The sequence below is a fragment of the Agelaius phoeniceus genome, chromosome 3 (genome assembly GCF_051311805.1).
Source record: "Agelaius phoeniceus isolate bAgePho1 chromosome 3, bAgePho1.hap1, whole genome shotgun sequence".
Taxonomy (NCBI): Eukaryota; Metazoa; Chordata; class Aves; order Passeriformes; family Icteridae; genus Agelaius; species Agelaius phoeniceus.
The window spans coordinates 85,279,749-85,293,974 of NC_135267.1; the positions used below are offsets into that span (position 1 = coordinate 85,279,749).

The window sequence follows — 14,226 nt, forward strand, 5'->3', positions numbered from 1 at the left end:
TTGGGAAGACCTGCAGTGCTGTTTATGTTGTCTGCCCTGGCCTGACAGTGCTGCAGGAGAGTTCAGTGTGGGACAGGCAGCCTCCTCAGCAGGCCACCTCCCAGTCCCCTGCCTGCAAGTGGGATAACTCCACAAGCATCCTGATGCACATTTTGCAGCCAGAGTCATAGCTGTGAAGGACCAAGTCATGTAATCTTGGCCTTCCCAGTGTCATTCTGCATTCTTTCTTCTTTCTCTTTGCAATGGATAGATGGGAGCATAGAGGCTAGCCTGGTTGCTGTTTGGGCCCTCATTTGGGTGCTGACCTGCAGGCCAGGGACAAAGACAAGGAGGAGGAGAAGTCCTACCCTGCCTTGCTGAGGCCACCAGGCTCTCAAGAACAGCAGTTCTCAGGGCTGTGTTTGCACAGGGCTTAACAGGCAGGAGCTGCGGCTGCAGCACCAGGCAGGATGTGCTTTAGGGACTTCAGGTAGGAAGCTGTATGCCTCTGCTCCTGACACGTGTTGGTGAAAGCAGGGGACACTGTGGACATGCTGGTCCTGCTGGGGATGTAGGGGCTATGCTGTGGAGCAGGGAACAGGTTTCTCTGTGGGTGGGAGAAGCTGCCTCTCTTCCTCCTTCCTGCTGTTAATGGAGAAGGGGATGGAGTCCAGTATTGCTGAATAAGAGTGGAAAATGCCTTTTGGCAAATCTGTCTTTGCTGTTTTGAGGAAGTCAGCATTAATTATGCAGAGTGCAGGAGGGGAAGCCTCTGGGGCTTGCATGGAACCTGGTTTGATGTCCTGCTCTTACTGTGCCTTTGGCCCCACTATATTCTGTGGTGACAAGCCACACTTGTGGTCAGGAAAGGGCTTGAATACCTTGAGCTGGTTCCCACCACTCCAGCCTCACAGCAGCTTCCCACCAACTCCCTGCACCTTGTCTCTTGATGCTCAGGAGCTCATGCTGATGTTAGCATCTCCGCCCAGGCTGAGCCAAGCTTGCCCTGGCCTACAGCCTTTAAGGGGAAGGAGGGACCAGGAAAAGCACCTTTAACCATGTTCTGGTGCAGCACAGTTTGTGTGGTCAAAGATGCTCCTTTACCTGTGGTGGCAGCATAAGGTATGAGGAAACATGCAGGGTCCTTCCCTAGAGGGAGACACTGGGATCAAAACAGAAAGCTTTGCAGAACTACCTCTGCCTTCAGTGTGTATTTGAGTTGGGGAGAGCAGCTGTTGCTAGAAAAATCCCCTTATCCCTCCCACACTGCTGGAAGGGATTTCCTTTCATAATTGGGAACTGTGCTTCTGTACTATAAGACTGTGCATGCTGCAAGCACCACCTTTCCTCCCTGCCTGTGCTTTGAGTGAAACACCCAACATCAGCTGCCTGCAGGGCTGATCCTGCACCTTGCAGCACAGGACACATTGGAGTGTCCCTGCCTGGCTGAGGGTGGGGGCAGAGAGTCCCCTGGAGTGAGCATCTGAGACCAAGGTACAACCAAATGCAAGGAAAGACGTATTGCCAGGCACAGTCTCCTGCTCAGCTGAAAGACTCCTGAGAAAGGCCTTTGGTGAAGCATACTAGCTAGGCACTATTGATAAAGACTGCAGAACTGGTTGCCAAAGCATTTTTCTTAGTTGCCTAAATGGTGTTGTAACCCCAGAAGAACCCTGGTAAGTCTTACCTAAATTGATACAATGGCAGGTCACTTCTAGCCTGCAGCTGGGAGAACTAGAAGGGCGCAGGTGCTATGAACATTCCTGTGAGCTTTTCCCAGCTTCCCACACACCTGAAGCACCTCTGTCTCCATGGGGAGTTCCCTGTGCTTACCAGCTGGGTGGGAGGTTGCATAACTAAGGATGATGTGGACTGCTTCTGTGCCTCTTGACTCAGCTCATGAAAAGGCACTGTAAGCCTTGGGCATATGCCACATCTTTTCCACTGCTGGGTGTTCTAGCTGGGTTACTGAAGAGGCTAGGAAGGTTTATATCCTGTCCATCCTCTGGGCTTCAGGGGAAAAGTATATCTCTGGGACCTGTCTCTCTGAAATGTGTCTTAAATTACCTATAGGCTTGCAGAATTTGTCTTCAGTATGTAATGGTTTGTATAAATAATGTTTATATAGGATTGTGGGCAATCTGAGCATATGAGCCTCATTTCTTTTAAGAAAGACAACTGGAAAAATGGGGCTATAAAACATGCAAGAATGAGGTAAATAGTTAGGTGCCTGCAGAGGAAAATCATAGTTCCCTGATATGTTGCAAGTCTTTCAATACTGTGGTAAAATAACAGCATCTGGCAAACTTGTGTAACTTGCTTGGATGTTCAGAAAACCTCTGAAATTTCTCACAGAAAACTGTTAAGAAAACTGTCTACTGGAGGAGATGTAGAGTTCTGGCTCAAAAATTAGCTGAGGTTCCACAAATAAAGTCAAGGGGTGAACTAGCAATTTTAATGTGACAAGAGCAGAGGGATGAGGTCCTTTGCTATTAATGACCCAGAAAAGGTAATGTGCAGCAAGGTTCCTAGAATCTGCCAATACCCTGGAGTCATTCAAGAGGAAGTGATTCCAAAGTGACACCATGTGTAGTGAAGTGGTGTGAGAAGTTGAGAAGCATGCAGCCAGGTGTATTGGAAGGAGTGATTGGCTCTGGGACATGGCTGGCTTCTAATTTACCTTGGCTACTCCGGGCAGTTGGATTGCAGGCTGATGACAGAGATGCTTTTCTTCAAAGATGCCATCAGAGAAGTAAATCGTGCTCAGCCATGTGAGGAGCAGTGTAAGGAGAGATGCTGAGAGCATCAGAGTGCTGTTCTGGCAGTCAAGGAAATTTCCCTACCCAGTATGGAGTATGTGATGGAGAAAGGTTCTGGTCACCTTTCCACAGGGTCAGAAGAGAGAATGTGTTAGGAATGTGTGGGTGAGTGGTTAGAGCTAGAAGACACCTTGTGTCCTCTAGGAAGGAGAGAGCACTTAGGAGTGAACTTAGTAGTTCTAGAAAAAGCAAATGCTTTTCTTCTTTGTCTTTTTTCACAATAGAAGAACTCAAGGCTGTGGTGTTACAGTAGAATCGTCATCTTTACTCAAAATCTGAAACTCATTGCTAAAAGTTTACAAGGTTCCCAAAAAGAGGGTTGAGAGATACTTGTTTTTTTCATTCAGTTCATCTAGATTGCACTTACCATTCATGCTCCAAAGTGTGTGATATTCCTTTGAGTCTCATCCCAACATTATTTCCCATCATTCCCCTAGAGCTTCCAAGTATCTAGTTAATTCAGCCAGGATGAGTTATCCTGTCTTCCTGATTTATTCCCAACTGAGATCTCATGTCTTGGCTTGTTTTTCTCCTGCTTTTCTGCTCCCTTGTTCTGCTCTAGGCAGCCCTGCGAATTATACCTGTGAATTATGTCTTAAGAGGCTGCTTTGTGGCTTTTCCAATTTGGCTGACCCCCTCTCAATGCCTGTACCCAGCTGGGCTTTTGCTTCTCAGGCTGTCCTTTGTCATGGTGCTTCAGCTGGTTTGTAGCTGTGCACCCCTTGGAGCTCAGGGAGGGTCACTTTGTAGCAGAGCTCTAGGTCACCGCAGCAAATAATTTTGTGGTTGTTATCCAGCTAGCGTTGTGCTGCCATGCTGATAAATCTCTGCACCAGGCAGGAGATGGCCAGGATTATACCAGTGAGCTGGAGGTAAGAGCCCTGCATCCCCTCTGCTAATGTCACCAAACAATGCAGAGCTTGAAGGACAGTGGTGCTGGTAGCTTTCTCATCCTTTGGGCATGCCATGGCTCTTTTGCCTAGCCCTGAGGGATGGCGTTTCTGGGGAGAAAAAAAACCCAGGCATTGCCCAGAAGTGATACTGTGCTATCCATCCTTTCTCTATGGTTCATGGCTGTAGTGAAGGATTTGGGGTGGTTTGTGGATGCTGGATTAAGAGAAATGGTTTAGGGATCAAAAGCCTTTATACATCTTCGTGTTAGCACTGTTCCTTTTGCAACTGATGGGATTTTCTCAGCCCTTTTCTGAAAAGTGGTTGTGTTTCTGTTGTCAGCGGAAATAACTTCTCCGAGTTATTCAGTTCTCATTTATCTATTGCTACCATAATCATGTCTGTGTTTCTTATGGAGCTGCTGTGCATAGAAGGAGGACCTCCCCATGTCCAAGCAGTGATGCTGACCTGCATGCCACTGTGGGTCTTGTAACAGTTTGGGGAAGGCACTTATATAAATAAAATATTTGACCAGCTAAACAGTAGAGTCTAAGCCTCCTTTCTACCCTGTGTGCTTGCATCTAAATGGCCTCCAAGTCAGAGGAAGGAGAAAAAACAAGCAGGGGGTGTGACCAGCCCCTGATGGGTGCCCTGGGAGCTGGAGGCTGAGGCCCGCGGTGAAGAGAGGGTGATGATTCAGCCTAATAAAGCTAATGGCTTTATGCAGCCAGGCAAAGGAAATTGTGGGATCATGATGCAGCAACTGTCCTAAAGCAGTTTGTTTCTATCATCCAGACGTGACTTCATGCCCCATCCACTCCACCCTTTCACTTTTTCCTGTACCTAAATGCTTTCCCTGCTGAGGAGGGGGAGCTGAGACACCATGTTCTCAGGATGAAAAGCAGTCTGTGAGACAACTGCACCTAAATGGTGTGAGAGTGGACAAATTAGGGAGGGAGTTCTGGGACTCCATGGTGGGACAATAGCTGCTGAAGCATATGGGTTCTTCTGGCGCCACTGAACTCAGCAGGCTTCTCAGATGACCTTGTCCCTGGTCCCTGATCCCAGGAAAATCCTCTAGCACAGAGGGGCCCAAGCTGGCAGGCAAGGTTGGCCCCCAACTCCAACAGGGCTACATTGCCATTGAAGTGATGCATGTCTAACTAGCTCTTTCTCTCCTTTCCCCAGGGAAGACGATGAAGCTGTAGAGATGCTTCCCTACGTCATCGCCACCCTGGGCTCAGTAGGGGCCCCCTGCAAAACTCCCGCATGCAACAACAACAACAGCACTACCAAGGACTACTGCTACAGCGCACGCATCCGCAGCACTGTGCTGCAGGGGCTGCCCTTTGGTGGGGTGCCCACTGTCCTAGCCCTTGACTTTATGTGCTTTCTCGTAAGTCTACCTACTGTTGCTTCGACACCTTCTCCCCTAATTAACCATGAAATGAGGACGGTGATCAGATGAGTAGGGTTGAGGGCCCCAAATGCTATCCCTGACTTTGCTGCTGGCTGGCATTCTGGCCCTGATCATGTCTCCTAGACACTGTGGGCTTAGCCACTATTGACTTAACTCCAATAACACCACACTGAGCCCCATGGAAGGGTGTTGCAGGATGGGGGTGATGTTGGGTGAGTCCTGCATCCCAAAACTCCCACTTAGGTTGCCAAGTCCTTGCAGCTTTATCCACCCAATAGTTTGCATTTTTCTGCTTAGAAGCTGTGGGACCACAAATCACATAGCCATAATTGTGACTTACAGGAACCTCAGGGCTTTTTGATCCTGTGGGGCTACCTTAGCTATTGTGTGTTGCATCCTGGACCTCTGCCTCCCACAGCTATCCAGATAGTCTGATGTAACAGTCCTGGGGAACTTGTGCTCTTAACTGAGGACTCTGTCCCCTCCTACCTTCCTTGTTCCTGTGCCTCTGCATGCAGAGGACAGGGACAGAGTTGGACAATGCCTTTTCTCACAGCTTCTCTTTTGGTCTCTTTCAGGCACTGTTGTTTGTCTTTTCAATTTTGCGTAAAGTTGCTTGGGACTATGGACGCCTGGCCCTGGTGACTGATGCTGACAGGTAAGCAAGGGAGAGTGGCAAGGGAATAAGATATGAGCAGTGCCTCTCCTTGCTGTGAGGCAGAAGGGATAAATTCCATTTTGTGTTCCTGAGCAGCTGGAGAGGAGATGCAAATGTTCCAGTTGCATCCCCCGAGCTCCAGGAATAGGAAGAAATCCCCGCTTACTGGCATTTTTGTTACAGCATCGTTCTCCCAACACACAGAGTGGTCCCTGCTGGCTCCATATCAGTTATGGTCCCTTCAGTGACAGAGAAGTGCAGAGGCCCTTACAGAGGAACAGCAGATGGAGGGAGGAGAGGAGCAAGGGGTCACAGGAAGGGTGAGGGCTGTCACAGTAAAGGCTTTGTTAACCCTCTAAGGTGTCCTTGTGACTCTGGTGGATGCAATTCTTGTCAAGAGCACTTGACAGTAGTATGCTGTTTTTCCAAGTGTGATACTGCTGTGCTGATGCCAGCTTAGCTCTCATCCCTAATGCTGATGAATTGGTCTGGGTTTGGATCCTTCCTGCCCGATGCATTTGTGAGCTACAGTGTCCATCAGCAAAAGCCGGGGCCCATTTGGGATAGCAGCTCTACAGCAGAGGGAGCATTCCCTGCACAGCAGTGGAAAGAGTTGTTTTTTTCCAGCATCAAACCAGGAATTCTCCTGGTTTAAGTAAGTAGTCCTGGATAGGGTTAGATAAGCAGCTGGTCCCTGTGGCTCCTCTGCCCATCATTTCCTGGTCTGGCTGGGGAAATCAACTGTACAGAGGTAGTGGAAAGGAAACAAGGAGAAGGAATAATCATAGGAGACCTCAATAGGGAGAGGGCCGCAGGGTTAAGCAGTCTGGATCCAGGTGCTGGCAGGAAGCCATGGGAACTGCACAGCTCTGTCCTCTGGTGGGGAGGGAGGACTGGATTTTCTCTGAGGCAATGCTTGAGCACCTTGGGTGCAAGGGAGTGCCAGCAGTGGCTGTAGGCAGAAATTCAGAGGGATGCCAGCTGTTCAGAGAGGAAGAGCTGGTGAGCACAGGGAGAGGGACAGAGTGGCTGTGGATCAACGGGACTGCGGTTGCAGGAAGGAGCCCATGCTGCTTGGCTCATCTATGGGGTAGGATGAGATTTTCAGGAGGGAGGTGCATGTGTGTTTGTTGCCTGGGTGGGGAGGAGATATATGGAAGGGGAGCTCACATGGCAGCCAGGCAGTCCCTACAGTCTGTCCTACTCCCTGTCACCCAGGAGCTCCCTGCAATGTCCATCATCTGGAGCCAGGTCACCTTCCCAATGAAGCTAGCTTCCCTTCAGCTGGCAGCAAAGCATTCTGCCCCTGGACCAGTGGGTATTCCAGATTGTTGTAACTTGAGGCATTGCTGGGCTCTGGAAGGAAGGTCTTCTCCAGCCTGACCACTAGCAGGTTTCTTTTCTTCAGGATGATGGGGAGCCATGTTGGATGCATAGTTCCCTGCAAAAGAGGAGAACTCAGCACCTACTCCCGTGGTTGTAACCTCTCCCTTTCTGTTTCTGTGCCCCCAGGCGCCGACGCTGGGAGACGGAAAGAGAGGAGCGGGAATAGTATGTTGTTTTTTCAGGGTCTCATCTCTTCTCTCTTCCTTGCTCATAACTTCTCTCTCCTTTTTTCTTGCAGCTATCTTGCTTCTGAACTAATCTAAATGGCTGGGAGTTTGGGCATGAATTTGTGTCTCTCAGTGGATTTGTGCTCTTCTTTCCCTCCCCTTTGTGTCATCCACTACCACAGCTGAATGCACCCTGGTTTTCCCCTAGTAGCCCTTAAGTGCTCTTTGAGAGCAGCAGTGCCAGGGAGCTCTCAGTCCTGACCAAGGCAGAGGGTGCTGTATCACATGTCCTGCTCTATCTGCTTGTGTCCAGCTATCCTGCTTTATGATGGAAGTAAACAAACTGGCTTGTCTGAGCCCACAGTAGACTCAGGTCACCCAGGTGCAGGGAAGGCTACTTTGCCTGGTCCTTCTTGTGACAGGTTGCCACAAGAGCTTTCCCTCACCATCTGCAAAGGTAGGCAGATGCATAAAGAGGATCTGGCAAGTGTACTGTCTTTCCTTTTTACCCATGAGGCTGCTGGGACCAGGGCAACCTTTGGCCCTTGTCCCTTGCCACCTAAACCCACACCCACCAAGGAAGCACCCCTGATTTTTTCTCTTCCCCACTGGAAGAAACCTTTTGCCTCAGTGCTGCTGAAAGCATCCTTCATCACCTTGGCCTGGTGGTGCCCATTAAGTCCTGCCATGGACTGTCCTTCCTGTTCTTACCTCTTTCTTTTTGCTTTTGTGCCTGAGAAAAGACCATCGCCTGTGCCTTGCTGACTGGTTGGGTGGTATGTGCTGCAGAGAGGATGATCAGCTGGCAGTGCACAGCCTGCCACAGTCACTCCAGCCACACTGATTTGTGTCTGAGGCCAGGGCAGCAAGCTGCAGCCTCATTTTCCCACTTGCAAAGCAGGGGCCTGCTACTGCCTTAAAGGGGGTACAAGAATCTGCCTGATTTTTGCAGCTGATCCTTGTCCTTGGGAGCAGAGCAGTTGGTGTTAAAACAGAACTAGTGGTCACTGTGGTACATGGCACAGAGGGGACCTCTTGCTCGTGCTTGACTGCTTCACTAGTGGTTGCCCTGCTTCAGGTGTGTCTGGCAACTTTTCACTGCTAGCATCATGTGGGGGGAGTAAGGCAGAGGTAGTAGAGCCATCATGCTCTGAGGACTTTTTAGGGGGCCACTTCATTTATCCTCACAAGAGGAGGCAAATGCTTGTCTCTCTCCAGGGGGCCACATCTTCCTCCTCCTGTTTTTCATTTGAGCTTGCTGGAGCCATCTGCTCCATACACACTATACATACCACCCCTAAAGCTACTACATGAGCTGGGACAGTGTTAGCAGCCAGAAGCCTCCAAAAACCTGCAGAACTCAGCAAGGAAGTGTCATTCTCTCTGTGCTCCTTCAAGGCCAATGGCACATTCCCATCCCAGCTGTTCTCTGCTGGGGAGTGCAGTGACGGGTGATAGGTTAGGAACATGTATGTGTCACCTGGTGCTCCCAGCCCCTGAATGTACAACACTGTTCTTTGTGGGAGAGGGCATCCACCTCTGATGTGTTCCCTTTCCCTGAGAACCAGCAAGTGCCCTTGTCCTGCGACTTGTCAGAGCTTGCAGTAGCCATCAGCAGTCTCAAGTGGCAACTCAGTCCACACTGGGAGGTCATAGCAACCCACTTGCACCTCTGCATATGAGGAAAGTGATCACAGAGCCCTGTAGGGCTTGCCACCTGTGCAACCACCTCCAGCTTCACACCCCAGCAAACCCTTTCCACAGCATGCCTGGCCTGCCCTCTTGGAGACTGTGATTCCTTCAGCCTGAGGCTAGCTGTGCCTCAGATCCTGAATTTCTCCTTTCCTGGCAGAGCCTGCACCAAACCTGCATCATGCAGGGTCCCACCTTAATCTTAATTTGGGGAAATCTTGCTTTCACCCACTTGCATTGTCAGTGCTTTACTTTAAAAAGTCTCCATCCAGGTGCACTTGCTGTTGGAGCTCCCTATTCAGCTTTTCTTTTGGCAAGGTTTTGCATCCTCTGTCTTCTAAACACTTCAAGTCATCCTGATTATTGTCACTGCATCCCCCTGCACAGAGCTGAGGTATCCTGGTTGTCCATATGCTCATGGTGTCATCATGCTGGGCTTTTCCCAGGGCAGAAATTTCTCTTCAGCAGAAATTCACCCTTGCTCCCTGTGCCCAGCTGCAAGGCCTCTGTGATTATAAAGAGCTGAAGGTTTGGGAGCTCGGTTGAAGCTGTCTCTGTCCCTCCAGCAGAGCAGACTGTGGGGCTGCACAGTGGCAAGGCTGCTCACCACTAATCTGCACTGCTGTAGTCCCCTGACCTTCAGCTAATCTCCTTTCCCCTGTCTCTATTACTTCCAGCTAGGAACTGGAGACTCAGCAGGTGCTACTCTGCTCTGAGAGAGGCCAAGTGTCTCATCCACTTTCCTTCCCAACGCTCATGAGGATCTCTGCTTGTTCTCTTTCCCATAGTGTCTCATCCACCTCCTCTCTAGCACTTGTCTCTCAGCATCTGTTTCTCTGTGTTCTTGCCCATCTTACCCTCCTTGAGCCTGTACTGACTGAAGGGAGACCATGTTTTCATTTGGTTTTTTCCCCTTTGTTTCTAGCCTTCAGATCAGTCGTCTCTCTTCTTGCACCTCCAAGATCCCAGTCTGCAGTTGTCACCTTGCAAGTGCTCTTTAATTTAGATTTCTGGGCCATTTTCTTGCCTCCTTTTCCAGCTGCCCTCTGCCTCTGTTTGTAGTGGGGGCTGTTGTCAGCCTTGGAAGCTTCTGCTGCGGGTTCTTCATCTAGGTCCCTGCCTCTGGCTGGAGTAAAGCGGTTTCGTGATATTCACCCCTTTTGTTTTCCTGTACTTTAGCATGTAGACATTCAGTTCTAGCTGTCTGTCCTGCTCCTGCTCAAGGGATTTCCAGGCTGGAGGCTCATCTGAGGCTGGGAAGCAGGTTGCTCTGAGCCTGGCTCCAGGCAGCTGAATTTTTCCTCCTGCACTGAAGCACTAAGGGTGAGGGGAACTGGTGTAGCAGGATGCAGCCCACCAGACTCCTTCCTTCCACTTCCTGAAGATGAGTAAGGTCCTCCAGGACAAGGGCTGCTCCCAGTGCCTCTCCAGCTATGCCAAAGCCAGAAGGGCTGTTACAGCCTCCAGTTCTCACTTCCTTTCTGCTGTCTAAACCCTGTGCTAAACAGACCTCACCTCTCCTCTGTGGCTGCCTCTGCCAGCCTCTCCTTGCAGGGACTGCCACGTAGTATCGGGTGCCTTTCAGAAGGTGCCTAACAAGTAGCATCCATGGGCGTTGCCTGGCTCAGCATGCCATCTGAGGAGGGTTCTCTCTTTACTGCTACCTCTGATCTTACCTCTCTCCATCTCGCCGGGTGCAAACTGACCTGAATTAACCTCTCGTCTCCTGGGTGCTCGTGGTTCCTGGCCAGGCTGCCTCTTCACATCTTTTAACTTTCTCCCTCACCTCCCACTTGTCATTTTAGTGTAGCCTCCGCCCTGCATTCTGACAACCATGACCGCTACGAGCGCCTCACCTCCGTCTCCAGCTCTGTGGACTTCGACCAGAGGGACAACGTGAGTAGCCACAAGAGTCAAAGGCTTTGCCTTTGGGGGGCCAGGTACCCACAGCTTGGCTCAGTCAAGGGCTCTTCAGAAGAAACACTTTTCCCTGTTCCTGGGCCTTAAGTCCCACATCTTGTAATGTGTGAGTGTGGTATAGAGCTCAAGGAACTATGCAGCTCTTAGACATGTGCTTAAATAAATAGGCTCTAGATAACTGTGGCTTAATAGACATCTGTCCAGCCTATAATCTCAGCATTACAAGCAATACTTACTTGCCAGCTCTTCCTCATGCTGGCATCTTTCTCTACTGGCTTTTTCCTTGCTGAAGGAGAGGATAATGTGTATGATGGAGGGAGGGTGAAGCTCCCCCAGGTGTCCTTTGAGGAGCACTGCCTTGGCCCAGCCTACCTTCCCAGTCCTTACAGAGTTTCTCTTGTCCAGCATGATGGCTGAAGTACCTGTATGCTGAATTTTCTGAGTGTGCCATGGCTTTGGAGAACTTCCATATTAGCCAGGAGCCCATGGGTTTCCTTGAAGGTTGGGCTGCCAGTTGGCAGGGGAGAGCCACACAGCAGAGTCCAACCCGTGTTGTGCTTCATGGAGTTGCACTGTCACCTCCTTCACCTTGGCCCTTGTGTGGCTCTGCACATCTGGGTGCTTGTAGTCTGCCCCCTCCCCAAGCCAAGTATGTGGAGGTGCAAGGACCAGTCTGAAACCTTTGAAGGAGGGAGCTGGGATAAAGGAACACAGAGTGTAGTGAAACTGTCCTGTTTTCTTTTTGCACAGGGTTTCTGCTCCTGGCTGACAGCCATCTTCAGGATAAAGTGAGTGCCCCAGGACCTGTATGGGGGACCCACATGGGGAAGGAGGGGCACTGCAGGGTTGTTGGGACACCCAGTGCAGTACAGCTTCATGAAGTCACTGCCCTTGCTGCAGCCCCCTCTCTGAAGAGCACAAGGGAAATTTGTCCTCTGGAGAGGACAAGCAAAGACAGGACTATGTGAGGAGTCTTAAAGCCACAATAAGGTCACAAAGTGAGTCTGTGACAGAGGAGAGAACCCAGGCCCATGGCTGCCCCACCTCAGTCCCATCTTAGAAATGGTCCCCTGCTCTGCAAAGATACTCATCACCCTGGCACTCTTGCTAGAGGCTCTGCTGTCTCAGGGATGGCTATGAGGAGGATGCAGGGAGGCGCCCTCAGCTTGATGAAGCACAAGAGTAGTCTCCCAAGCACTTCAGAATGCAGTGGGATAGCATCAGCATTTGTATCTTAGCAGGGAAGGCAAGGCCCACCCAGAGGGTATAAGGTGTCCAGTTGCCTCTCCTGAGGGACAGAGAGCAGGGCCATGGGGAGCAGGGCTGGGTAATCATTGCACAGGCAGGTTTCTGCCCAGGCCGCTTCAAGGCTGAGTGCTGGGCTCCCAAATCCAGAGTCTGGCTACAGCCCTGTAGGGCAGAACGAGGGGTGCTGTGTGTGCTCAGATCAAGAGGGCAGCAGGGACCCTGTACTTTTCACCAGCACTTGAGGAAATGTAGAAAATTGCCTGACAGCTTTTCTCTCCTTGGCAGGGATGATGAGATCCGGGACAAATGCGGGGTTGATGCAGTGCACTACCTGTCCTTCCAGAGGCACATCATTGGGCTGCTGGTGGTTGTGGGTGTGCTTTCCGTGGGCATCGTGTTACCTGTCAACTTCTCAGGGGACCTGCTAGGTGAGAACAAGGAGCTTTTGGCTGGGCTGGGGCATCTGCTTTCAGCACCACGTTCCAGACCATTGGGTAGCAGTGGAGGGCAGGACAGGACTAACACAGACAAACCCTAACTACTATCTCACTTTGACTGTAGTGCATCCACAGGATCATCCTGTGTAACTTGGGTTTTTTAGGTATTCTGCAGGTGATACTCTTGCTGTAGCTCATTCTAGTGGTGCTCTGTCCCACTCAGTATAACTGAACATGTTTGTGTCTGCCTCTTTCTCTCTAGAAAACAATGCCTACAGTTTTGGGAGGACTACTATCGCTAACCTGAAGTCTGGGTATGTTTGGGCAGGGGTGGGATGGGTAATTGAGGCCCTCAAGGGGTGTTTTGTAAAATGTTCACTTGCTGCAAAGCCTGATCTCCTTTAGGTTGTATTTCTGCCCTTGCTGTGAGGCTACTGTCCCTGCTCCAATTTCCAGGCTGAGCTCCTGGAATTTGGTTGTAGGGCATCTGTGTGCTATGCTGAATACACTCATACCCCCAGTGCCTTCAGGACCTGATCAGCCATACACAGACTTGTAGTGGCAACCTTGCATTGACCTTTGTGGTCTCCCTTGTGACAGGAATAACCTGCTGTGGCTGCACACCACCTTTGCTTTCCTGTACCTGCTGCTGACAGTGTACAGTATGCGCCGGCACACTTCCAAGATGCGCTACAAAGAGGATGACTTGGTGAGCAGGATCTGGCCACTCTCCCAGACACATTTTCCCATGCTCTGTGGTCGTCAGGTAGCCTTGGAGACAATGCTAAGCACCTCAATTTTCACAGCAATTTTAGTGCTGTCATGTTTTGGCTGTTTTTATTCTGCCTGGCCAAAGGCAGATCACCTCCAGAGCAGCAACCATGACTGCTTGTGGGGAAACAGGAGAGGCCTGCCCAGCTGCCCAGGGTAAACATGTGGAAGGACCCCATTCTTCCTTAGGGGTTGTTCCAGCTGCTTTTACCTTTTTCATTTCTGAAGGGTAGCTGTGTTTCTGTTCAGGCACCTGCAGTGTAAGTCCCTAGCCTGTCAATCTGCAGTGCACCTGGGTGCAGAATGACTGCAACCAGCGGAAGCAGAGGAGAAGGGGAGCTCTGGTACCTAGAATTGATGGGGCCACCCTTTTTCATCACTGACACAGGTCTTGGGAGGGGGTCTTGCTGCAATCTGGTCTTTTACACCATCCACACCTACCTGTCCTCTCCTTTCTCTCTTCTTTCTCAGGTTAAGCGAACTCTATTCATCAATGGGATCTCAAAATATGCTGAGCCAGAGAAGATCAAGAAACATTTTGAGTAAGTCTCACTGTGTCCCTAAAGACTGCTCTGTAACAGGGATGTTTTTATTAGGGTAGTACTAGTGTTATCTGGAATGGCAATAATACATTGAGAGCAGAGAGCTAAGCAAAATCAGTGAATACCTTTATTTTGAGTCACTCACTGTTATTTTTCTACTTCTTATCTGAATTTGAAGTATCCTTTGTTTTGTGCCTTGGGAAGGGCTCAGCCATCTCCTGTAGAGCCATAGGGGGTCAGTGTCGTAAGCAATGGACAGGGCATGTCTTGAGTTGTAGTTAAGTTCACAGATGAAA

At 50.2% G+C, this 14,226-nt stretch overlaps 1 protein-coding gene across 2 annotated transcripts in view; it reads left to right on the plus strand.

The window, feature by feature from the left end:
* The window catches only part of TMEM63B (transmembrane protein 63B), a 48,977-nt gene that overhangs the window by 25,313 nt on the left and 9,438 nt on the right, over positions 1-14,226 (plus strand). For both annotated transcript variants that reach the window (XM_054629165.2, XM_077175780.1), the window contains exons 2-10: positions 4,878-5,085; positions 5,688-5,767; positions 7,280-7,318; positions 10,818-10,908; positions 11,683-11,720; positions 12,466-12,608; positions 12,880-12,931; positions 13,218-13,326; positions 13,860-13,930. In XM_054629165.2, the coding sequence (XP_054485140.1) occupies positions 4,900-5,085; positions 5,688-5,767; positions 7,280-7,318; positions 10,818-10,908; positions 11,683-11,720; positions 12,466-12,608; positions 12,880-12,931; positions 13,218-13,326; positions 13,860-13,930 (809 nt within the window). In that variant the 5' untranslated portion in view covers positions 4,878-4,899. The remainder of the gene's footprint in view (positions 1-4,877; positions 5,086-5,687; positions 5,768-7,279; positions 7,319-10,817; positions 10,909-11,682; positions 11,721-12,465; positions 12,609-12,879; positions 12,932-13,217; positions 13,327-13,859; positions 13,931-14,226) is intronic.